The following is a 25,294-nucleotide window of genomic DNA, read 5'->3' as shown; positions in this document are numbered from 1 at the left end:
CATCACGCGGTACAGACACGATAAGGCCCCATTCGCACGAGAGCTTAAAAAGCGTTGCGTGTGTGACGCACCCATAAGTAAGAGCGAGAAAGAGATATCGCTTTCTCACTCTTACTTATAGGTGCGTCGCACACGCAACGCTTTTTAAGCTCTCGTGCTAATGGGGCCTAAAGAATTCGTCTCTTTGTGACACCGCGTTGAGTTCGTTAAATATCAAAATAAAAACTAACTCTTGATTAGATTCTTTATATGTTCACACACGGGCGGTTTGCTGTTTTTTAGGGTTCCGTACCCAACGGGTAAAAACGGGGCCCTTATATTAAGACTCCTCTGTCCGTCTGTCTCTCCGTCTGTCACCGTCACCAGGCTGTATCTCATGTGAACCGTGATAGCTATAGACAGTTGAAATTTTCACAGATGATGTATTTCTGTTGCAGTTATAACAAAAAACCGACCAAGTGCGAGTCGAACTCGCGCACCGAGGGTTCCGTACATTACACAATTTAAACAATGTATTTTTTATGTGAAACGTGAGTGAAAGGTAAATTGCGGTTTACGATTTATGACATATTAAAAAAAAACTACTTACTAGATCTCGTTCAAACCAATTTTCGGTGAAAGTTTGCATGGTAATGTACATCATATATTTTTTTTAGTTTTATCATTCTCTTATTTTAGAAGTTACAAATTTTACCACTTTGGAAGTGTCTCTCGAGCAAACTATTCAGTTGAAAAAAAAATGATATTAGAAACCTCAATATCATTTTTGAAGACCTATCCATAGATACCCCACACGTATGGGTTTGATGAAAAAAATGTTTTGAGTTTCAGTTCCAAGTATGCGGTACCCCCAAGATTTATTGTTTTTTTTTAAATTTTGTGTGAAAATCTTAATGCGGTTCGCAGAATACATCTACTTACCAAGTTTCAACAGAGCTCTTATAGTTTCGGAAAAAAGTGGCTGTGACATACGGACGGACAGACAGACAGACATGACGAATCTATAAGGGTTCCATTTTTTGCCATTTGGTTACGGAACTCTAAAAATACTAAAAACAGAATTAAATAAATATTTAAGTGAGGCTCCCATACAACAAACGTGATTTTTTGCCGTTTTTTCCGAATCCGACTCGCACTTGGCCGGTTTTTTTTCGTGTTTCTGTGATGCTTACATAAATAATACCCACCTATTATTGTTTATAAGCTTACGAGATGAACCAGTTTATTTATTGTATATATTTATCACAGGATACCATTATTTTCCTATTCGTATTGTTTGTTAGCTTTTATCGAAATTAAATTGTATATAGTATATGTGTAATTAAAAAAAAAACGATTGTAAGATTTAAACGTTCATTATCCAAGAAGACAAGACAGATTTAAACGTTTTTGCATTGTAAATATCTATAATATTTAAACTTAAGTATTATTTGGCATGACTCGCGAACAGTAATTAGTCCCAAGCTCCCAAGTTAATAATTAAAAAATAGCTTCATTAGTATTCACCAAATTCCAATACCTACTGCTACTGCTGTTGCAATGTATTTTTAGAAACACGAAATACTTTTGTCAAAGATAAGATCTTATATGTTTAATAGAAAATCTTGTATACCTACTAATATGTATCCCATGAAAAAAAAAATTATAACGCAATCTAAGCGTACATTAAACAATAAACTCACACTGATTTTAACTAACACGATTTTCACTCATAATTTAAACTAACCACGACCACGAACGTAACGTCACGTTCGAAACGTCAGGCCATAAATAAACGTAAGTTTGTACGCGATTAAGTCCCGTATAGGTAAACATTTATTTACATACAAGATATATACAGTGGTACTACGTAAACGAAATTAATAACTAGCTTAAATCTAAAATAGGCCCTTGAGGCATTGTACCAAGGACGCTGGCGGCATTTCCCCGCTGTATCGCAATGCTGATACGTTGTGCGAGAAAGCCGCCAGCTCTTCGGTCACCAGTTACGTCAACCAGACGCTTCGCGATTTCTGCAAACAACTTATGCGCTCTGGGACCCCATGGACCTAGAGTTTCAACAATATTAGTGTTAGTTTTAAATTATAAACTTACACATCATGGTATGTGAGGTATATAGGCTATTAGGGCAACTATACCTCAAGAAATCGCGGCGACTATCCTTTTTGGCATGGATAAACGCCCTTTTATTTTTTGACAAAACTAAACACAAATTAGCGATGATGGGCACCTCGCTGTGTACTTAATAATCTAATGTATCAATATTATTAAAATAAAAAGAAATTGAAGGGTTATTCCCACTAGTTACCACCAACTTGTTACCAGTGGTAACTACTGGGATTTTTTTCCCACCTTTTACTACTGGTAACTACTGGGAATTTTAACCACTGGTACAAGGTGGGTTTTTTTCCAGTAATTACCACCAAAATTTTGTTAAGAGTTCAGTACTAATAAAACAATATAAATACAGGGTCTTTTTTATAGTCACCTGCAATAATTTACGGGCTGAATATGTAAAAAAATAAGAATGACCCTATATATTACGTAAGAATCTAAAGGAAAAAAATCATACACGTTTGGTTTGTTTTAGTGTTCCTTTTTCATAAAAATCATCTCAGGAATGTTTATTTGAACCTACAAAAGCTAACTCTGCACCGTGTTTGATAGCATAGAGTGTGGAAGTATTATTTTAAATGTCATAATTTCATAGAAATTAAAAAAAATCGTCTCTATCGCACTAATAATTATGTAAGAGTGGTAGAGAGAGAAAGCGTTTCGTTGTCGTAGCGTAGCACAAACGTTTGGCATCTTGGTTAGGCCCACGGATGCGCTAGTCGTGAAGAGCTTGTAGCTCTGCGCGTAGCTGCGTGCGTGCTACGTGCTACGCCGCCCTCCAAGGGCTCTACGAGCCCAACCGAATAAAGCCCGGTTCACATTTGTCTGTCGTGTTGTGTTGTGTCGTCACGACACGACACAACACGACACGACACGACAGAGAAATGTAATATAAGCCGTTATTATATTATTTAGGAGAGGTTAAAGAAGCTATGGTTATCTGACTGATTAATTTGATTTTATTTCTATTACAAATACAAAATTCTAAGGGAATGGAGCCGCCCAGAAAGCATATAAAAATGCCTGTGTCGGGAGACACCTATTGTATAGTTGCTTTATATTTTTCTACTTCTTTCCAATTTTTTGTGTATTTTTCCCATTCCTTTTTGTGTAATATATGTTTATCCTTTTCATTTTGTATGTATTTATATCCTTTGGTACCTTGTTGTACATTGTACATTTTGCTACATTTGTCACCCTCTTTTTACTCTCTCCTCTCATCGCAAAGGTTACCTAACTGGAAGGGATCCCACAAAGTGATTAGTTCGCCTTTGTACATCTTATTTTTAAAATGTATTTTTGCCCCATGTGCAGAGCGTGCATGGAAGAAGAAGAAACAACAAAACATATTCTCCTAGACTGTAAACAGGTAGAAGTATATAGGAGCAAATACCTAGGGAATCCATGCACACTAAGGGAGGCAACTAGCAACCTGAAGACTTTGCTAGGCTTCGTGGAGGAGCTGGGGTGGTTAGAGTAGCGCTACCTCATTTCACACAAAATAGGCACATTGGATGTCGATTTGCGGAAAATGCCCAGCAAAACTAACTACTTAACTAATATGTATTTTCGTACAATAGTTTACTCTACTACCACTACTACTATAATAATTTTTACAGTACATATGGAGCTACTTTACCGCACTAGTGCGATCTATGTCGAAAATTTGAAGGGCCATATGTACTGTAAAACGTTGTACGATAACTACGATACATGTGCGATTTCATTTTTAGCCCATGTGTGGTGCGTGTTAGAAATGAACAGATTTAAAAAAATATCTGTCCAAATCTGAATGCACGTAATCAGCATATATTATGGCGTTATATTATTTTACAGTAATATGCATGTAAACGGGATGTGCTGTAATTGGGTGGCATTTATAACATATTTAATATTATAATATAATTCCAGTTCAATTTTGCACGCATTAATAGCGTGGCAATTAAATTAATGTACCTAATTATATACAGGGTGGCTAAAAATTTGCTCGTGTGATTCTATTATGAAACTCGCTAACGCTCGTTTCATAAAACAACACGTGTGTCGATTGCATCTCATTATGTATCAGTTGCATAAACTACTATTAAGCACAAGATCAACTTAAAATTAAAACTGCAAAAACATGAAGTAAAATATTAAGACAAAATATATTATTAACAAATGAATGAACAATGTAACATACAAAAAAAGATATGTCAAGCTAGGGCAAACCTAGGTATGTCGAAATATCAAAACACTATGTAGGAGTTGTACAATATTAATAATATTACAGTACTAAGGTTATTTTTATTTCTATTATTTGAGGCATCTTTAATCTTTAAAAAATAAAAAAAAATATTGCTAGAACCTACACCTATTAATCAAAATGCTCAAATAGCAATTGGTTTCATGTATGGAGTTTGTTTTTGAACGAAATATTTTTTATTACATTATTCGGATATTTGTTGCCGTAATATCACGTTACATAATGCATTTCCTTTATTAAATTGCTTAAAATATAAAATGTAGAAATAATGCGCGCAAAATGCTAAAGCGACATAGGAGCAAAACGAATATTTTCAAATGCATCCAATTTAGACAAAACAGAACTTTAAAAAGAAATAATGATTTATGGATTTGGCCGATTAGTCGGCTAGTCGGCCAAATCAATAGTCGGTACATCACTAATCTTTATGTTTTTGTTACTTAATGCTGTGATTATTCACTTTGTTGTTATGTTTTCTTGGTGGTTTGTGGCACCTAGTTAGTTTTAGTTTTACCAGGCTTCACTGAAAATCACGTAGTGTATAGGATTTACTTCGGGACATCAAGCTGAGTGAGGACCTTTTAGCACAATTCTGTTCGTCTAAACTAAATGATTTTATATTTTGTTCTTTTGGTGCTAATCAATATTTTGAGTGGGCTACTGCAGAGCTACATCAACGAAGACGTGCATTGTATGCCTTGTATGAGGAACGGCGGTTTAATACAAGTGACGAATTTAAGGAACATGTCAAACAATATTCGAAGAAATTTAAAATAGATTGCCATATTGCTAAGCGTAATTATTTAAGCCAAAAAATCAAAAATAGCTCCGATATAATTAAAACAACGTGGAAAGTAATTAATATGCACACTGGTAGATCAACACAAAGAATGAATGATCTTAAACTGAAAATTGATGATAAAATTGTAGACTCCAGTTTAGATGTAGCAACAGAATTTGAAAATCCTTCACCAGTTTCCACAACAAAGAACTTAAATTCATCACCCTCGTCTGCCGTTACATTGTTAGAAGATAATGTCCCAGAATATAGTAGAGACCTTCATTTTGAACATGTGAGTGCCTCAGATATAATAAAGGCGCTTAAATCAATTAATGTCAAAAAAACTAGTGACCTCTGGGGAGTATTTGTCCATTCTGTCAAATCCTTAATAGAAGTTGTAGCGCCTGACGTGGTAGTTATATTTAATAACAGTGTTGATTGCGGTGAGTTTCCTGATCTAATGAAACATAGTAAAGTCACTCCTTTATTTAAATCAGGTAGCACATCCGACCCCAGACCCCACTAACTTCAGACCGATATCAGTGTTACCGACATTCAGTAAAATTTTTGAAAAATTAGTATTGTCTCAGTTATTGAAACATTTTAACATCAATAATTTAATGCATAACAAACAATTTGGTTTTACACGGGGTCGCTCAACAACCGACGCTGGTGTTGAGCTAATTAAACAGATCTTCGATGCCTGGGAGGAGTCGCAGGATGCTTTAGGTCAATACCTAACAACGCTACAATTAGCATGACGCTACAGTTTTTCATTGTCGTCAATTTCTGGATTTCCTTACGAGCTATAATATTCCGGGACCGTGTTATACCCCATATTATTCGCCACAAGCGAATGTTGTAGAGAGATATAACCAGGTTGTGATTACTACTTTGAGCATTTTGACTACTACGATACGATACGAGCTACGATATTGGGGTCATTCCTGTTCCTTATCTACATCAATGACCTGCCATACCTTGTAAAGACCCACCATGATATAGTATTGTTTGCAGACGATACCTCACTTATTTTCAAAGTCCAACGACAGCAACAAGCTTACAGTGATGTAAACGATGCTATTTCAGAAGTTTTGTTTTGTATTTGTTTTTTTTTTTTTTTATTAAAATATATTAGGTATTGTTGATGAAATTGTATGTAGATTTTTTTAGATTTTAGGTATTTATTAATATTTGTATAATTTTTGACATTGTATTTCTGTATTGTGTTTCAATGTAATAAAATAATTTCATTTTCAGAAGTAGTAAATTGGTTCAATGTTAATAACTTATTGTTAAATGAGAAAAATACTAAATGTATTAAGTTTGTCACTACTGTCACTAGTAGTAACGTAAGGCATGTGCAAACAAGTGTCATTGTGAAGGACGAGGAATTGGAATTGGTTGATAGTACAGTTTTTCTTGGTATAACTTTAGATTCTAAACTCCAGTGGGGTCCCCATATTGATACTCTTTCGAATAGACTGAGTTCTGCAGCTTTTGCAGTGAGCAAAATCCGTCAGTTAACTGATGTGAAAACAGCTCGATTAGTATATTTTAGTTACTTCCATAGCGTTATGTCATATGGTATTTTACTGTGGGGTGGTGCTTCAGAGATAAATACCATTTTTGTTCTGCAGAAGAGCCATAGAGACTCACTTAGAGATAAATTTAAGGAAATTGACATAATGACAGTGCACTGTCAATATATTTATGAGAATATTCTGTTTGTACATAAAAACATTGCCAGTTTTAAGAAAAACTGTTGTGACATACATAAGATTAATACTAGAAATAAGCATAAGCTTGCAGTACCCTTCACTCGGCTCCATAAAATTAAAAAATCATTCATGGGTAACTGTGTAAGATTTTATAATAAACTTCCAAATATCATCACTGAATTATCTGTTAATAAATTAAAAAAATATGTAAAACGTAAACTTATCTCTAAAGCCTATTATAGCACACAAGACTACATGAATGATGAAACACCGTGGGATTGTGATTGAAAATAATTAATTATTTATTATTATGTTAATAATGATGAAATCGATAATTCAATGAATACCTGTATTAGGTAATCCGTATTTTTTGACATTTAGATTTTTATTCTAGAAAGTTTCTAGACTAGTATTTTTTATACAATTTTGGTGTTTGACGATCCTTTTGTGAATTCTTGTTATTAAGTTTGACATATCTATAATATTTCAATGTTTATAAGAATAATAATAACTGCATCAATAAATTGCTCTGATATTTAGATTAAGGTAATATTTAAAACTTGACAATTTATAAGTGCTTGTTGCTAGGCCTATTTGAATAAAGAATATTTTGAGTTTGAGTTATTTCTTATATTCTTACATAATCAGTAGCAAGTGTCAAGAATGTACGTACTCATTTGCAGTATTTTCGAACACGGACGTATTTGATCTATCGCCCTCAACTCAACGTATTGTCTGACGGCAGATAGGTGCTCGAGGTTCACGCGGTGGATACACATTATCATGTGGCGGTAAATGTTATCGCAACTATTACGACGTGATTCGTACCATGAAATGCCGAGTTTGCCTTCTTCTTGTGTCAATGGTTTCAGACTGTGCGGGACCAGAATGTAGCGACATTTATCGCCCTGAGGCGGCCTCACGGAGGTCCTGCTCAGAGCAGACATGCGGGCACGCTGGACAGGATATCATGTGCTCTATCGTTTATGGAGCCGAATTGCGCTCACACAGTTCATCTTTCCAGTCTGATGCACGGCACGCTGCGTCAGACAAATGTGCACGCACACATATTAAATGTATGAAATCAATATGCGTCACGACACAACACAACACGACACGTCAGACAAATGTGAACCGGGCTTAATAATATTATCTACCAAAAAAAACCCGTAAATTTGTCCATTGTGACGAACGGGTAGCTACTAGCTACGGAACCCTACCCATGGCCCGACATGCTTTTGGCCGGTTTTTTGTTTAGTACACTTAGGTACCTTACGATTTTTTGTACGCGCCATTCGTAAGATTCCGTTTTATCCCATCTTGCAGTACGCGTAAAATTATAAAGGATGAATGCTACTTCGCTCGGGTAATCTAATAATGTCCCGATTGTGCTCAACTACTTACTAGCACGAACGGCCGATGGCGGGCAATTGGCACACAATGCGCTATTGTGCGGGTGTCGGGGTAGTGTTGTAAAGTGTAAACTTGTGTCCTCGCAGTTCGCGCGGCGCCGCACCGGCGTCGTCGGCACGGCCGCTGCACCCGCGGAAACCTTGGAGGTCGAAGCGGACAGGCCACTCGGAAAACACTCGACCTTGTTCGTCCTTGCGCCCGTGATAAGACAGAGGCTCGACGTGCGTCGCGGCTGACAAGTCGCGACCCCGATATCGCGCCCTTTTAACCGCGCGGCGCCCGCGCCGGACTCCACTCTACGCGTGCTCGCGCGCCGCACAACATCCCGAACTATCCTCTCATTCTCACTCGAGAGGTAGCCGTGCTCGGACGCTCTTCATCAACCGAATCCGTGAAGTGATTTAGTGGAGACCCCTTAGGTGTTTCATTGATCCGATAGAGGTGAGGGACATACTCATCCTTTGCTCGCCAGACAGTGCGGTGATGAACACTGTGAACAGTTGTGAATCGGTTGTGCTTGTTGCAGATTCGTGAATGATGCCGAGCGTATCGAACGGACGCGGCGGTGCCGATGACGACGTGGTGCTGACTGGGCTGTCGGGCCGCCTGCCCGAGTCCAACAACATCGAGGAGTTCGCGCAGCAGCTCTTTGATGGCGTGGACCTGGTCACCGCTGATGACCGCCGCTGGACACCCGGTGAGTCTACTTATAACGAAACTGGGTTAACAATCAGCTGTTAATAGCAGCATGCTTTCAAATGAAACCATGGTTATTACTTTTCATTAGAAGCTAGCTGTCCTAGCTGATGCTTTGAGTTCAATTTCAATTCAGATCTTTCTGCGTCTTCGCGTAGTTGAAAAATATTATCATGACAGAAAAATTATAACAGTTTAACATAAAAAAATTACGTTTTACAAAAAGTTAACGATATGATAATTAACTGCAACAGCCCAAAAATTGAGAGCACCCAAAGGCAAGAACATATTTCCTATCACAGATAAGTAATTTTAAAATTATATTAAGCGTAAATTTTGTATGAAAAATTCGTCACGCTTGGTTTCAATACAAATCGAGGTATTTGCGTCATCTAGCGTATATATTAAATCTGTGGCTGTAGGGGTCATGTGTTACGTGATTTACGGTTCAATAAAACCGTAATACGATGCATGCGACTTCCGAACGCATTCTGACACTTACATAACGGCTATCAATGCTATCCATAGCTATCATTTATCAGGTTCGTGACGTTCTATACAACTACAAGTCAAAGATGTATTCAAGTGTTAACACTTATTTAATAATAACTAAATATATTTTCAAGATGCTCAAATCCCTTTAACTCTTACGAAATATTTAAAAACTACTGAACCTATTGTAGGTAACCAAATACAACGGACATTAACATTTTAAACAAAAACTTGAAATTTAAATCGGTTTATCAAACCTTAATTCAAAAAACTGCCTTGTTCATTGAACAAAGTGTCCTATTCTTCTTATATCTTTATTTCGCTCGTGGCTAATATGGCCTTTTTGCTTACTTTTATAAATATACTAGCGACCCGCCCCGGCTACGCACGGGTGCAATGCTGATGTATTATATACAGGGTGATCGAATTTAAACTGTTGTGAGACATACTAACATTAAATCATTTTACGGTTTAGACTCACTTGTTTTAGTCACTCGCAACATGTCGCGCGAGTGACTAAAACAAGTGAGTCTAAACCGTAAAATGATTTAATATACAGGGTGGCTGAAAAATAAGTGCATTTCCGCTGCCAGGGAGGTTTTGGGATGGGTTCAACCACGAAATCGCGAAAAAAAATTTTACCCTCCCATAGAAGATGGACCAGCCAAAATGTATGAAGGAGCCACATTTTTTTTCGCGATTTCGGGGTTGGTCCCATAGTAAAAGTTGTTCAGTATAATCCCAAAACCTCCCTGGTAACGGGAATGCGCATATTTTTTAGCCACCGTGTATATAAACATAGAGTAACTGATACTAGAGCGTTACTGTCATAGTAAATTTTGTAACCCCAGCAAATTCACTGCCATCTGTCGACACACTTTAAAACTAAAAATGAAGATTTATAAAAATACGATAGAATGTATTTAAATATAGAGAAATGATTTTTTTTATTTGCATTAATTATTTTTATGATTTTGACCCATGTTCTTTCACTGATATGCGTTAAAATTGTTAAATAACAAACGAAACCGTCAATGCCATCTATATGACTGTAGGCCAAAACTAGTAGCGCCCTCTGAACGAGAATCAAATTTTCTTGATTTTCGAGGCACGTTTTTTCCTTAGACTGTATCCATCTATTACGGAGTTATATCTATCTTTGATATAAACCTTCCTCTTGAATCACTCGTATCTATTTAAAAAAAAACGTATCAAAATCCGTTGCGTAGTTTTAAAGATCTAAGCATACATAGGGAGAGACATCCATCCAGACAGCAGGAAGCGACTTTGTTTTATACTATGTAGTGATGATTAACGCCTTGTTTTGAACTTTGTAAATCTTATGGGGCCCACTGACTATCAGTCTATGGACAGTATAGAAAAGACGACAATCTCTTATGGCAGAACTATTGCAAAAGTGACCAGCTTTCAGCTGTAAATAATAGTTCCTAATCTCTCCGGTGGCGCTAGTTAGGCTCTGGGACATGAGTATAACATGAACCATAATATAAGGCAACAAATAACCCGACCAAATTACGTAGGTTGTTTTTGGTAGTATTTCGGTGTATGGTGGCGCCGCCTAATTACTGTTTTTTGATGGACACTTTTCATACATAGAGATTTGGCTCCTTTATATAGTCTCCATGTATCAGTCCGCCGGACGATATTGGCCTGTCAGTTAGAACAATAATTTGACAGTTCCTAGCAACTGGCATGCCGATATCGTGCGGACAGCAGTAGACAGCGAAGCGACTTTGTTATACCGTGAAGGTGGCGCCCGATGATAAGCAGCAATCGCAGCCTATGAGCGCTCACAACGTTCCGACACAAAGCAGAAAATCCAACGGAAATCTTCCATTAGCTCTTTGATCCTCGTGTAATGTAATTATGTAAAGTATAATACTATAATTAATCTACGATCTTATTTTTTACATCAATTATAGAAGGTTGCGTGCGCTTTTGTGCTGGTCCTTGAGCCCTTGATCATGATCATGACAAAAACTACGTTTACAGTAATAACATACACTAATTAATGACTTATACGACGTCGTTAGCGATTGTCTTAGACTCAGATTTATTCTCTCGCATGTAGATTTAAAGCGGTTAGTACCTACTATACAGTTATAGAAAAATAAAAACCGGCCAAGTGCGAGTCGGACTCGCGCACCGAGGGTTCCGTGCCTTTGAGTATTTGTTGTTATAGCGGCAACAGAAATACATCATCTGTGAAAATTTCAACTGTTTAGCTATCACGGTTTATGAGATACAGCCTGGTGACAGACAGACAGACGGACAGCGGAGTCTTAGTAATAGGGTCCCGTTTTTACCCTTTGGGGTACGGAACCCTAATAAGTAAGCTTAGAGTGCTCACTTCATAAATGAATCCTTACTTAATAAGTTGTATGGGAGGTACGCGCGGTTAAACGTATGATTAATACGTTTAAAACTTGCTTAAGCCTTATTAATACTTATTAAGCTTGAATTTTATCAAACTAGCAACCCGCCCCGGCTTCGCACGGGTATACCTTAACAAATTGTGCCATTTTCAACCAAAAGGGTACTTATTGTCGCTTGTCAGTAAGGCGCTATTTCCATATAGCTTCAATTAGAAATCAACCTTATCAACAAGCGACAATGTGGTACCTTTTTGTTGAAAACGTCACAATTATACACCTTAACCTTCCTTAATAATCACTATTGATAGATGAAAACCGCATGAAAATCCGTTCAGTCGTTTTCGAGTTTATCGCGAACATACATACATACAGACATACGCGGCGGGGACTTGGTTTTTAAGATGTATAGACGGGGGACTTTGTTTTATAAGATGTATAGATAAGTTTTCGATAAGCTTGTATAAAAGTTATTATAAATGAGTTTTCATGGAGTTTCATTTACGTATGGAGTGAACACTAATCTTACTTATTTCTCTACAGTACGGTAACTTTTTTTACATATTGCCATAGCCTTGGAGGATATGACCAACGGAGACGCCCTGTCTGTAATTTGCTGTACGAAAAAGTCTGTCAATTTTTGCGGGGGAGGGGAACGTCAAATGTATACGTAACGTCAAAATAGCCATGTCAGATAAACGTCAGTCCATACATTGTGTATGTGTATAACCATTGGCCGACTATTTTTGACAGAGGGGAACGCCTGTTAATGGCTACTCCGTTTGGTTATATCCTCTAAGGCCATGGCATGTCAGGTGACCATAACAGACTAGAAAAATCGATCCGAAAGAGAGCAACAAACTGATCTAACTAAAGTACTGTATCTCGCTTGCACAAGTTGCGTTTAATTATTGACTTGCCAAGTTGCCATCTCGCTCGACATACAAATGACATCGTTGCTCCCGTAATCAAAACGAAGATGTATTGAATGTTGTATGCATGGAGACTATATAAAAGAGCCAAATCTCTATGTATGAAAAGTGTCCATCAAAAAACAGTAATTAGGCGGCGCCACCATACACCGAAATACTACCAAAACAACCTACGTAATTTGGTCGGGTTATTTGTTGCTTTATATGGTTCATGTTATACTCATGTCCCAGAGCCTAACTAGCGCCACCGGAGAGATTAGGAACTATTATTTAAAGCTGAAAGCGGTCACTTTTGCAACAATTCTGCCATAAGAGATTGGCATCCTTTCTATGCCATCCATATATTGAATGTTGTATGCATGGAGACTATATAAAGGAGCCAAATCTCTATGTATAAAAAGTGTCCATCAAAAAACAGTAATTAGGCGGCGCCACCATACACCGAAATACTACCAAAAACAACCTACGTAATTTGGTCGGGTTATTTGTTGCCTTATATGGTTCATGTTATACTCATGTCCCCGAGCCTAACTAGCGCCACCGGAGAGATTAGGAACTATTGTTTAAAGCTTAACGCGGTCACTTTTACAACAATTCTGCCATAAGAGATTGCGATCCTTTCTATACCATCCATAGTCACACCTTTTAACGGCTTAAACACACATACGAGAGCGGAAACAAGCGACAGGTTGTATATCGGTTGATCCCTGTTATCTTGACATTCGCGTCTCGTAAGATTTTGATATATTTAGCACATCTTTCGGAGTTATAGGTTATACATAGATTACAAACTTAAGTTTTTTAGTACATCTATACATCTTATAAAACAAAGTCCCCCGTCGCGTCTGTTTGTATGTTCGCGATAAACTCAAAAACTACTGAACGGATTTCCATGCGATTTTCATCACCTATCAATAGAGTGATTCTGGAGGAAGGTTTAGGTGTATAAATTTGTTAGGGTTTAACACTTTAAGCTCTCGCGTTTTGACATAATTAAAGACATTTGCTGGGACGTCAGTCTTCCGTGACTACAGCTAGTGGTGCAACCTAGTTGAAACGTCGGAAAAATGGTAAAATAATGAAATTTAATCGCGTTAGACCCGGTAATGACTTTTCCCCTCACTAGCTCGGAAGTGGAGCGTGTTTAAGTAGCTTGACAGATAACAAAACGTAAAACGCTCATAATAATGGTTCATTCGATATTAATATGGTTTGAGAATATAATAAAAAATACCAAATTTAGCTTTATTTAATAATTTTAAGTCATAAACCCACCATAAACCTTAAAATTCCATAAGAAACGTTAGATTTTTTATAATGATGTTAAATATAATTCTGAACGCACAAGTTGAGTCGATGCAATTTCAAAACGCATCGTTGACATTTCATACGTCAGAACAGAAATGTCAACATTGTCAACTAAATTTTTACTGTTCTTCTCACCGACTCACGTAAAAATCAGAATTTCTAGTGTTTTCTGTTATAATATCGTAAAAAAATTACTGATTCCATTGATGAAGATGATCTAACGCCTGTGGATGTTGCACTTTCCTCGCTATAGTGAGGGGAAAAGTTTTGTGTTACACACGGGTGCAAATGTATTTTACTTCTCGTGTGTTGAAACACTCGCGCGTAAAATACAACTTTGCACCCTTGTATAACAAATAACTGTTATTTATTTAAACTTTATTGCACAGTAAAAAATTTACAGTTACAAAATGCGGACTTAATGCTACAAGGCATTCTCTACCTGTCAACAGAAGCAAAGTTGGTGCGGTTGGTTGGTGGGTTGGTTGATTGGTGGTGTGGTTAAATTACAATATTATTGTCTCTACATTTTGCATTAAGATGTAAATTTACAAACGACACTTAAAAGTCCGTCTAAGCTGACTCTACACCGACTTAACAGAATAAAGTGAGGCAGTGTCATTATAAATGGCATGTTTGCATAGAAATTTGACATTAATGATTGATATTGCCACACTGTCATTGCAAAAGCCATGCAGAAGTTAAAGGATGACTCACGTTAGACCGGGCCGCGTCCGGGCCGGAGCTTCCGTCATAGAAAAGTAAGCGCCGGAAGCTCCGGCCCGGACACGGCCCGGTCTAACGTGAGTCATCCTTAACTTGGCCCGACTCTATCAGGTTCTCCGCTCTATTCTTATGTAACGTAAAATAAAATAATTTCGTAATAGCACATTAATATATTAAGTAATAAAAATACGATAAAAAACATCTTCAAGTATTTTTTAAATTAAGCCTATCCAAAAGCGACTTGGAGGAACTGTTGGGAATGTATACCTACTCACCTCGCAATCTGGCCAAGGGTTGAAAAAACACCCTTTCTAACACCTAACTCATCAACTAAGAAAAACTATTTCAGTATTGTATAAATAAACTGAAAGATAAACCGAAAAAAAAGAAGAAGGGGAAAGTAGAAGCGGGAGTTGGGAGGGGTAGACCTCGGCGGACTTTCTCTGATCAGATCTGGGAAATCCTGAAGAAAGGCCAGGTCAAGAGCACCCTAAACCGGCGAGCGTGTATAAAGAATGTTATGAAAGTGAAGGAAGCGAAAGAGGTATGTCAGGAAAGATGTATGGCAAGTGGAAATCCGTGGTCTCTGCCTACCTCTCCGGGAAATAGGCGTGATTATATGTATGTATGAAAGATAAACACAACATGGGTCAAGGGAAAAAACAAATTGTTGACAGGGTTGGGTTGTTACTATGTAATACCATTGCACGAGGCGCATCGTTTTATACGTCCAGTTAAAGTAAGATCTCTAGTCACCCATAGTCATTACTGATCTAGAGGTTTGGAGGTACTGGTTTTCCTTAGGCCATGATGCTGGTTGGGGGGGTGATAGCCCTGAGATGCGCTGCGCGGAGTTTGTAAGGATTCCGCGGAGCCTCCATAGCAGTGTAGGTCTGGATGTAATGAAAAATTACGTTCTCTCGCGTTTATATGAGAATTACTAGTAATTTTAACGGGTCTAACGCTATATAATTTCTTTATTTTTACCTTATCCGACGCTTAAACTGGGTTGCGCCAGCTGTGGTCGGATGAGGTAAAAATAATGAAATTTATATCGCGTTAGACCCGTTACAATTACAAAATATGAATTCATTATTATTTATTTTATTTAAAAAAAAAATATACTTATGTCTAGGTATACAAAATTTTCGCCAGTAGACAGTTTGTTGGCGAATACAATTTGTCTTACGTGTATATGCTTAGTATTTGATCAAGTCGCTAATTTCTTTTTGATGTCACGAATTAACTAACGATTTTTATAATATTGGCATTTACCTGAAGCTTAAACCATAGAGATGAATAAAAGCTATTTTATAATTTTATTAGCCACCCGCCCCGGCTTCGCACGGGTTACCCTTAACAAATTATACACCTACACCTTCCTTAAGAGTCACTCTATTGATAGGTGAACACCGCATGAAAATCCGTTCAGTAGTTTTGGAGTTTATAGCGAACATACATAAAGACGCGGCGGGGGACTTTGTTTTATAAGATGTGTAGAAGATCGAGTTTAAACTATCGTGAGACATATTAACTTAACTTACTTAGACCTAGGCTCTTCGAAACATGTCGCGCGAGTGACTAAAAATACGTGAGTGAAAACGCTAAGTTAGTTATATACAGCAGATGTAAATTAGTACCACTTGAAGGCATGTCCGCGCGGGTTGATCCGTGGCTACAACTACTAGTATAAAAAAAAGTCTACGGCCTTTTGATTTTAAACTTCTCAGGTATTATCTCAATACTGACATACGAATAATTAATCTATGTGCGTTGTAACGGATATTTTTCAACTCCCGACGACCGGTACGTATAGGACACGTCGTGGGCCCCAATTAATTTTTAACATTTTGTAAAGAGTTAAATTTAAACCAGCAAAATTTTAAAACCAGCCGTCAGGCGGTAAACCGAGCCATATACGAAATGTACTTACTTATCAGTCTTTAATTACATTTAAAAACATTTCCACTGCGTAAAATGGCAACGTGAGAGTATCGTGATTCCACGCGTGGATCCCGCCAAGTCCACTTTATCTCCGCGCGGAACCGACCGTATGACCGCAAGGTCACGCATATAATTACCGTACACAGACCTCTGGGTCACCTTCCGCGGATGTTATATTTGTTATCATCGGTTTATTATCTTGCGAAAGAAAATCTGTCTTTTAATAGAGATGTTGACAGTATTTAAATAAATTTATTTCACATCGTGCACGAAATAAATCACCAAAAAATTATTTAAAAAAAAACCGGCCAAGTGCGAGTCGGACTCGCGCACGAAGGGTTCCGTACCATTACGGAAAAAAAACAGCAAAAAAATCACGTTTGTTGTATGGGAGCCCCATTTAAATATTTATATTATTCTGTTTTTAGTATTTGTTGTTATAGCGGCAACAGAAATACATCATCTATGAAAATTTCAACTGTCTAGCTATCACGGTTCATGAGATACAGCCTGGTGACAGGCAGACAGACGGACAGCGAAGTCTTAGTAATAGGGTGCCGTTTTTACCCTTTGGGTACGGAACCCTAAAAAGCAGTTATTGTTGGACACAATTTCTATTGAATAAACCGGATAGAACTATAAAGAGAACGCTAAGTTGACCGTGACGTCACTTCATCACTTGTTCAGTTTTCATATAAATTCCAGTGGCTAATCGTTTTGACAGTTCGAAAAAACCGACCAAGTGCGCGTCGGATGCGTCGGACTTGCGCACGAAGGGTTCCGTACCATTATCTATTGTTTTTAATATTTGTTGTTATAGCGGCAACAGGAATACATCATCTGTGAAAATTTCAACTGTTCATAAGATACAGCCTGCTGACAGACAGACGGACAGCGGAGTCTTAGTAATAGGGTCCCGTTTTTACCCTTTGGGTACGGAACCCTAAAAAAGAAACTGATTTGACTAGTCAGGTAAATACCCTATTGTATTTGCGGAATTACAATACAATGTAAAACGCTTTTGTTTACTTAATTTGACATTTCGTTGGTTAGTGACGAGTTATAGATATTAATGGTAAACGCTGCTGCAAAGGCTGCGTTAAGCTTATGGTTGGGCCGTGTCGTTCGGCTGCGATCGTGGCCCAAAATGGTCTCGCCGAAAGATCAGCGCTGACTTTCGGGTCAGCATTATGCTGAGGCGAGACCATTTCGTGGTAAACTAACTCTTACCTATTTTATGAATGCTTGTAGTTTTAGTTATACTTTTGTATGTAATTTTAGTTTTAAGTTTATCACGAATAAAACATTTGATTCTTGATTCTAAACGCAGTGAATGTGTCATCATCTCATTGTTCCGGTAAATTGTCGGTTGAGTATTACCATCGTTGTCGTGCGCTGGCATCAGCTAACCAGCCTAACTGGCTTCAAGATCCCTGGCAATAATGCTTAAACAGAGGACGTGTTATAGCGGTTCGGCCGCGTTCACGATGTGAGAAAGGGAATACATAGGCGGTCGCGTGTTCGTACGCGTCCGATGATGAATGTTAAGCTACAATTCACTGATCTTCGATGGACCTTAAGCCTCTAGAAATAAAGTCTACGAATCGTCAGTGTCTAAAGTAGGCGATGGTAGACGGCAGCCGCAGGCTTTCACCGTTAGGTGGCGTGATGCGCACATGCGTTGACAATGACCCTGAACTCGCGACAAACCAAACGTTACGTTATGCGCGTGCGATTACATTAGCTCTGGGAATCGCAAGGGCGAGAGGTGACGTCATACTGACCGATATCAGTAGACGATTGTATAGTAAATTACGTGTAGAAACAATCGATCTGTATTTTAAGTAAGTGAATATACTTTTAGTCCGAGATTGTTATCATAATATTCATAAGAAACTTCACATGACCCATTGTAAAAGCACATAGACAATCTATGTCTTTAACTAAAAAAAATACAATGATATGCCTACCAAAACATATAACCGACGATCAATGTATGCATCACGATCCTAATTTTGCGAACTAAAGCTATATATGTTTATCGCCTGATGTTTTCGTTGTCCTAAAATAAAAGCTGTTAGGACTTTTATGATTCGTCGTTGCCTTTTTGCCTCGTTTCCCATTTTTACAGTTGCTCGTTCACGTGCGGTAATCCCCAAACAAATGCGAAGAAAACCGTGGATAGTGAATTAGGCCTATAATTTATAGTAGGTATTTTTCATTTGACTGATCTCCTATTCTACTGCTTTTCTAATAAGTAAATTAAATCTTGAATAGGTACTAATTAAACCAAAAATTACGTTCATTTGCGTTGGTTGTTGCAGGAGTGCACGGGCTACCCGAGCGTAATGGCAAACTCAAGGATTTGGCACACTTCGACGCCACCTTCTTCGGCGTGCACGCCAAGCAGGCTCACCTCATGGACCCGCAGTTGCGACTGTTGTTGGAACTTACCCACGAGGTCATCATCGACGCCGGGCTCAGCCCCGCCGAGCTGCGCGGCTCTCGCACAGGGGTCTACGTCGGCGTCTCCAACTCGGAGACCGAAGAAGTGTGGACCCGAGACGAGGACAAGATCAACGGCTACGCGTTGACCGGCTGCTGTCGCGCCATGTTCCCCAACCGACTCTCATACACTTTCGATCTCAAAGGACCCTCGTACGCGATAGACACCGCCTGCTCTAGCTCTATGTTCGCGTTAGCGCAGGCCGCGAGCGCCATCCGTTCTGGCTACTGCGACGCCGCCGTCGTCGCCGGTACCAATCTCTGCCTCAAGCCGGCCAACTCGCTCAACTTCCACCGATTGAGCATGTTGTCTCCTGAAGGTCGTTGCGCCGCGTTCGACGCGAGCGGCCGCGGATACGTGCGCTCAGAGGCGGCCGTGGCCGTGCTGCTACAACGCCGCAAGGATGCGAGAAGACTGTACTGCACAGTGCGCGGCGCGCGTATGAACACTGACGGCAACAAGGCGCAGGGCATCACATACCCCGACGGACGCATGCAGCGTCGCCTTGCACAGGAAACCTTCGAAGAGGCGCGCTTGCGGCCGCAGGATGTCATCTACGTGGAGGCCCACGGTACCGGCACTAAGGTAAATATACGCAACATGAGTTTCTATTATAATTACTTCACTGCAAAACAGCATTATTTGACACGATGTCTTCCAGGTGGGAGACCCTGAGGAGGTGAACGCGATTGCTGATCTGTTCTGCAAGGACCGACAGACGCCGCTCCTACTGGGCTCAGTCAAATCCAACATGGGCCACTCCGAGCCCGCATCCGGGCTTTGCTCTATTGCCAAGATCGTCGTGGCCATGGAGAGTGGAGTTATCCCCGGAAACTTGCATTTCAAGAGCCCCAATACCGACATTCCTGCTCTTAACGACGGCCGTATAAAGGTAACAACTTATCAGTACGTTATTTTGATACCTATATGATATTACTAGCTTCTGCCCGCGAGTTTGTCTGCGTGGAATGATGAATAGAAAGAATAGAATAGAAAAATATTTATTTGGCGTAAAAAAACATTATACATAAAACAACATAGTAATTAGTCACGAGTACACCAAATATGATGCCGCTTAGCTGGTTTTTAGGGCACCCAAAATTAAAACTTAAAATAAAAACTGAAACAGAATAGAAACGTGTTCCGTTCCTATTTTGTTTCAGAACAGAACATGTGTAAAAAGACATCTACAAAAAAAAGATATATAGAGAGAGAGAGAGTTCACTAACAAAATATATGTTTATACAAAACGGGTTAACTCGCTAGAAATTCACTGTATGTGTCCGCATACTTATAAACTTGTTCTTGGCTTACCTACAAGTAAATACTTTCTAAGGTTGTACTTAAAAGAGGTAATGGTTTTGCAGTTTCTGATTGGTGGTGGTGAATTGATGACGATTATAAAAATTACCCTTTGTCCTTCCCCGAGCCTCAAACTATCTTCATACCTTTAATTTAAATCGATTAAGCGGTTTAAGCGTAAAGAGGCAGACAGACGGACAGTTACATTCGCATTTACACTCAACGTCCATATTAGCGTGTTACTAACCATTTTCGATGAAGCACATACTTATAATAAATAAATAAAATAATTTTATTTCGGACATAAATCCATATAATAGTTGTTAGTTACATATTACATTAACTTATAAAATTGTATTAGTAGAATTACAAAACGAATCTTAACCTAACGTGTCGTGTGTGTGTAACGTGTTATAACGTGTCGATTTTGTCGCAGGTCGTGGACAAAAACACACCCTGGCAGGGCGGGCTGGTAGCCGTGAACTCGTTCGGTTTCGGCGGCGCCAACGCCCACATCATCCTCGAATCACAGAGCGGCAAGCGCCCCGCGCCCGCCGAATATCCGGCGCCGCGTCTGGTTCTCGCCTCGGGCCGTACTGACGAGGCCGTTGAGAAGTTACTCAAGCTGGCTGCTGAGCATCAGCGTGATGCTGAACTGCATGGACTGTTAGACGCCATTCACGCCCAAGCGATCCCCGGACACCCGCGTCGCGGTTACGCCGTGCTGGACCCGGCGCGCGGCTCGGCGCCCGTTATCGAAGTGCTCGAAACCGAGAGTGAACCGCGCCCGGTCTGGTTCGTGTTCAGCGGCATGGGCTCGCAGTGGGCCGGCATGGCTAAAACTCTGCTCCGCTTGCCGTCGTTCGCGGCGAGCATCGCGCGCTCCGCAGCGGCCCTTAAGCCGCACGGCCTAGACTTGCAGAACGTGATCACAGACGCCCCGGACGCCGCGTTCGACAACGTCATCAACTCGTTCGTGTCCATCGCCGCCGTGCAGGTGGCGCTAGTGGACGTGCTGCGTGAACTTGGCGTACGCCCGGACGGAATCATCGGACACTCCGTCGGAGAAGTCGGTAAGACACTTAACAACAAAACTTCCGTTAGGCATATTCAACATTCATTCACGTTTTTAAGTCGAAAAGTAACGAGTGTCAAAAAAATTTCGCCTTAAAAAACTGAGAGACTGCGAGTGAGTTTTAATATATTTAAGACACGAAACAAGACAACCAACCTTATTTAGACCAGTATTTGAATGTCCAACCAGTCTTATTGATATGATAATTAAATTATGACAAACCCTCTTTGAATCAGCTATTATCGTTTCCGATTTCAAGTATGATGCTAAATGTATTAAAAGGGTCGGATTTTATCTTGTTTTAATTCGTATGTTGTCAAATGAGCGTCAATTTAGAACTAAAGTCCGATCCGCTTTTTTGTACTGTCATCAACTCATCACATCACTGTTACTGACCGTTCATACACCTAATTGCTTTTGCTATTAGTATATACATATACCTCGACTTTCCCAACGATTAATTACCCCCTTTTCATTTATAAGTACGTTCGTTCCCTTAGGCTGCGCGTACGCCGACGAGACCCTGACGGGCGAGCAAGCGGTGCTGTGCGCGTACTGGCGAGGCCGCAGCATCGTGGACGCCAAGCTGGCCCCGGGCGCCATGGCGGCCGTCGGCCTCTCCTGGGAGGAGGCCACGCGCCGCTGCCCCGCCGACATCGTGCCCGCCTGCCACAACTCTGCCGACAGCGTCACTGTGAGTTCCACTTTAAACTAATGTGGATTGTCAGCTAAATTCGCCTTTTAGGACTATTGTGATATTTCACAGGCGTTTCGGAAGTGTAATTGTTTTGCACATTTTCGACGAAGTGTCTTTACATTTAGATGATATTGCTGTTTGTTTTGTAGATGTCGGGAACCTCAACCAGAAAATCAAAGATGTGAAATTTTTTCAAAAAATAATATTTAAGCATAAAAAAAAGTTCTGATATTGACCGTTCTGAACAAGAGTGAAAGCGTAAAAATTTCTTGCTTCACCAGAGCGCAGTTTTTGTTCGAAATAAACTGTTTAATAACATCAATTTAAAAGTTATTCAACACCCACGCAGTCACGAAGGCGTGTGACTGTTAAACCGAAGGTCGCTATGCTAGCGTAGTTTTTAACCCTTAAGGGCCACTTGCACCATCCCACTAACCCGGGGTTAACCGGTTAAACCGAGTTACCATGGTTATCAGTACAATTTGACATTGGGTTAACGGTTTAACCGGTCAATCCCGGGTTAGTAGGATGGTGCACCGGAGAAGTGGCGCTAAGAGCTCTTTCCCACTGACGTCCAGTTTTTTGCGGGAATATACGGTTTTCTGCAGGATCCCGTTTTAGTAGTGTATATGCTAATTATAGTAACGTTCACACGAGCATTCTGTTTTGGGAATACTGCACTCATACTACAGAAAACTGTACCCGCAAAAAACTGGACGTCAGTGGGAAACAGTTCTTAGAGACCATTCCATTTCGGCCACTAACGCATCTATCTACCGCAGATCTCCGGCCCGCCGGCCTCCATCGAGAAGTTCGTAGCAGAGTTATCCGCGGAGGGCGTGTTCGCTCGTCGCGTCAACAGCTCGGGCGTCGCGTTCCACAGCAAGTACATCGCGTCCGCGGCCACTCAACTGCGAAGCAGTTTGCTGCAAGTCATCCCCAAGCCTAAGCCGCGTACGGCGCGCTGGTTGTCGTCCTCCATACCCCAGGACCAGTGGGGCTCCGATCTTGGTAAGTTAGTTTAATGATTTAATGCACATCGTTGGAAAGACCCATCACCATCACAGACCCATTACTGTCCCAAAACCCTTTGAATGGCTTAGTCATTCATTAAATAGCCCAAATAAGTGACGTTACCATCAGACACGGCTTTTAACCGATTAAAAAAAAATAACGAGGATCAGCAACATTGGATTGTAGATAATGTCACAATGGCATTAACTTTGCTTATAAAAATTATAATGTAAAATAACGCCTTTTATAAAGCCTGACCAGAAATATATGATCATTGTCAAGAGGGCGCTGTTATTCTCATGTATAGGGTGACAGTTCAGTATAGTATGAAAAAAATAGTTCCAGTGAAATTCCGCAACATGGCGCGTGATCATATATTCCTGATCAGGCTTTATTTATTTACCCATTGATAAAATGCTTATTGTTCAAATGAAAACTAACCCGATAAAACAATTAATACATAAAGCTGCTCTGTATAGCAGCTGTTTCTCCAAGGCTCATCCGACATCCGATATCGGATACGTCACCTTTTCTACCAACCCGTGTTCACTGACGTAATGTGTTGCAGCTAAACTAAGCGACGCCGCTTACCACGTGAACAACTTACTCTCGCCCGTGCGTTTCGCGTCAGTCCTCGCGCTGGTGCCCGAGCGCGCTATGGTGGTCGAAGTCGCCCCGCACGCTCTGCTCCAAGCCGTGCTCAAACGTGCACTGCCCAACGCCGCGCACGTGCCTCTTGTGCGACGCGATGCGCCTGACAGTCTCGTGCATCTGCTCAGTGCTGTAGGCAAAGCTTTTGCTGCCGGCGCTCAGCCTCAGGTGAGTTACACAAGTGTTTCAAATAATATGGTTTTTACCATACTTGTAGGCCGAACACATGATTGGCGCGACAGTATCTTGCCGCAAGATAGACTACCCGTCTTTTACTAACTGTATGAATTAAAGAGGGACGGGTAGTCTATGTCGCGGCGAGATACTCTCGCGCCAATCATGTGCTAGCCCGGCTGCTCGAAAAGGCCCTTATTCTTTGAAATCAAAGTTATGTTTTATCCTCTAGGGAGCTTTTTTCTCACGCTATTAGTAGGGTATGATATATGGTTTTGAATTGGATTAGATTTTTATTTGGCCTTTGCCCAGCAGTGGAACACCAAAATGGGCTAATAAAAAATAAATAAAATAAAAAACATTCCAACTTACCCCCTTTCCCCTTTATTCATAGCTTATAGCTTAGCAACCTCCTTACTTTCTTCTAACCTCCTCCTAACCTTTCGCAAACTTTCGTTAAATTTCGTCTCTTTATAATAAACAGAAATTCCAAAACGACGCACAGGGACAAGCGATTATCAACGGTTTGTTAGATTTGACAGACGATTATGAATAATGCGAATGTTTACCAACAGGTGTCGCGTCTGTACCCGGCCGTGTCGTTCCCCGTGTCCCGCGGCACGCCCGCGCTGGCGTCCGCCGTGGGCTGGGACCACTCCATCGAGTGGAGCGTGGCCGACTTCAAGCAGGCCGGCCGCACGGGCGAGAACATCATCGAGTACGACCTCGGCAAGCCCGACGAGGCCTTCATCGCTGGACACAACATTGACGGGAGGGTGCTGTTCCCCGCCACTGGATATCTCGTAAGTCGGCTCCGTTGTATTACCCCGACGTGGGCTGGGACCACTCCATCGAGTGGAGCGTGGCCGACTTCAAGCAGGCCGGCCGCACGGGCGAGAACATCATCGAGTACGACCTCGGCAAGCCCGACGAGGCCTTCATCGCTGGACACAACATTGACGGGAGGGTGCTGTTCCCCGCCACTGGATATCTCGTAAGTCGGCTCCGTTGTATTACCCCGACGTGGGCTGGGACCACTCCATCGAGTGGAGCGTGGCCGACTTCAAGCAGGCCGGCCGCACGGGCGAGAACATCATCGAGTACGACCT

At 40.5% G+C, this 25,294-nt stretch overlaps 2 protein-coding genes across 2 annotated transcripts in view; both read left to right on the top strand.

Moving 5' to 3' along the window:
* Nucleotides 1-25,294, top strand: part of LOC134745411 (reticulon-4-interacting protein 1, mitochondrial) — a 128,381-nt gene that overhangs the window by 40,747 nt on the left and 62,340 nt on the right. The window lies entirely within an intron of this gene.
* Nucleotides 8,556-25,294, top strand: part of LOC134745403 (fatty acid synthase) — a 43,352-nt gene continuing 26,613 nt past the window's right edge. The window contains exons 1-9 of the mRNA XM_063679444.1: nt 8,556-8,716; nt 8,802-8,972; nt 19,091-19,857; nt 19,934-20,164; nt 21,011-21,647; nt 22,150-22,343; nt 23,129-23,357; nt 23,929-24,179; nt 24,761-24,988. Coding sequence (XP_063535514.1) covers nt 8,810-8,972; nt 19,091-19,857; nt 19,934-20,164; nt 21,011-21,647; nt 22,150-22,343; nt 23,129-23,357; nt 23,929-24,179; nt 24,761-24,988 — 2,700 coding nt within the window. The 5' untranslated portion in view covers nt 8,556-8,716; nt 8,802-8,809. The remainder of the gene's footprint in view (nt 8,717-8,801; nt 8,973-19,090; nt 19,858-19,933; nt 20,165-21,010; nt 21,648-22,149; nt 22,344-23,128; nt 23,358-23,928; nt 24,180-24,760; nt 24,989-25,294) is intronic.

The sequence above is a fragment of the Cydia strobilella genome, chromosome 11, assembly GCF_947568885.1.
Source record: "Cydia strobilella chromosome 11, ilCydStro3.1, whole genome shotgun sequence".
Taxonomy (NCBI): domain Eukaryota; kingdom Metazoa; phylum Arthropoda; class Insecta; order Lepidoptera; family Tortricidae; genus Cydia; species Cydia strobilella.
The sequence above is the reverse complement of the archived record's forward strand: the minus strand, read 5'-3'. Positions and strand labels throughout refer to the sequence as shown.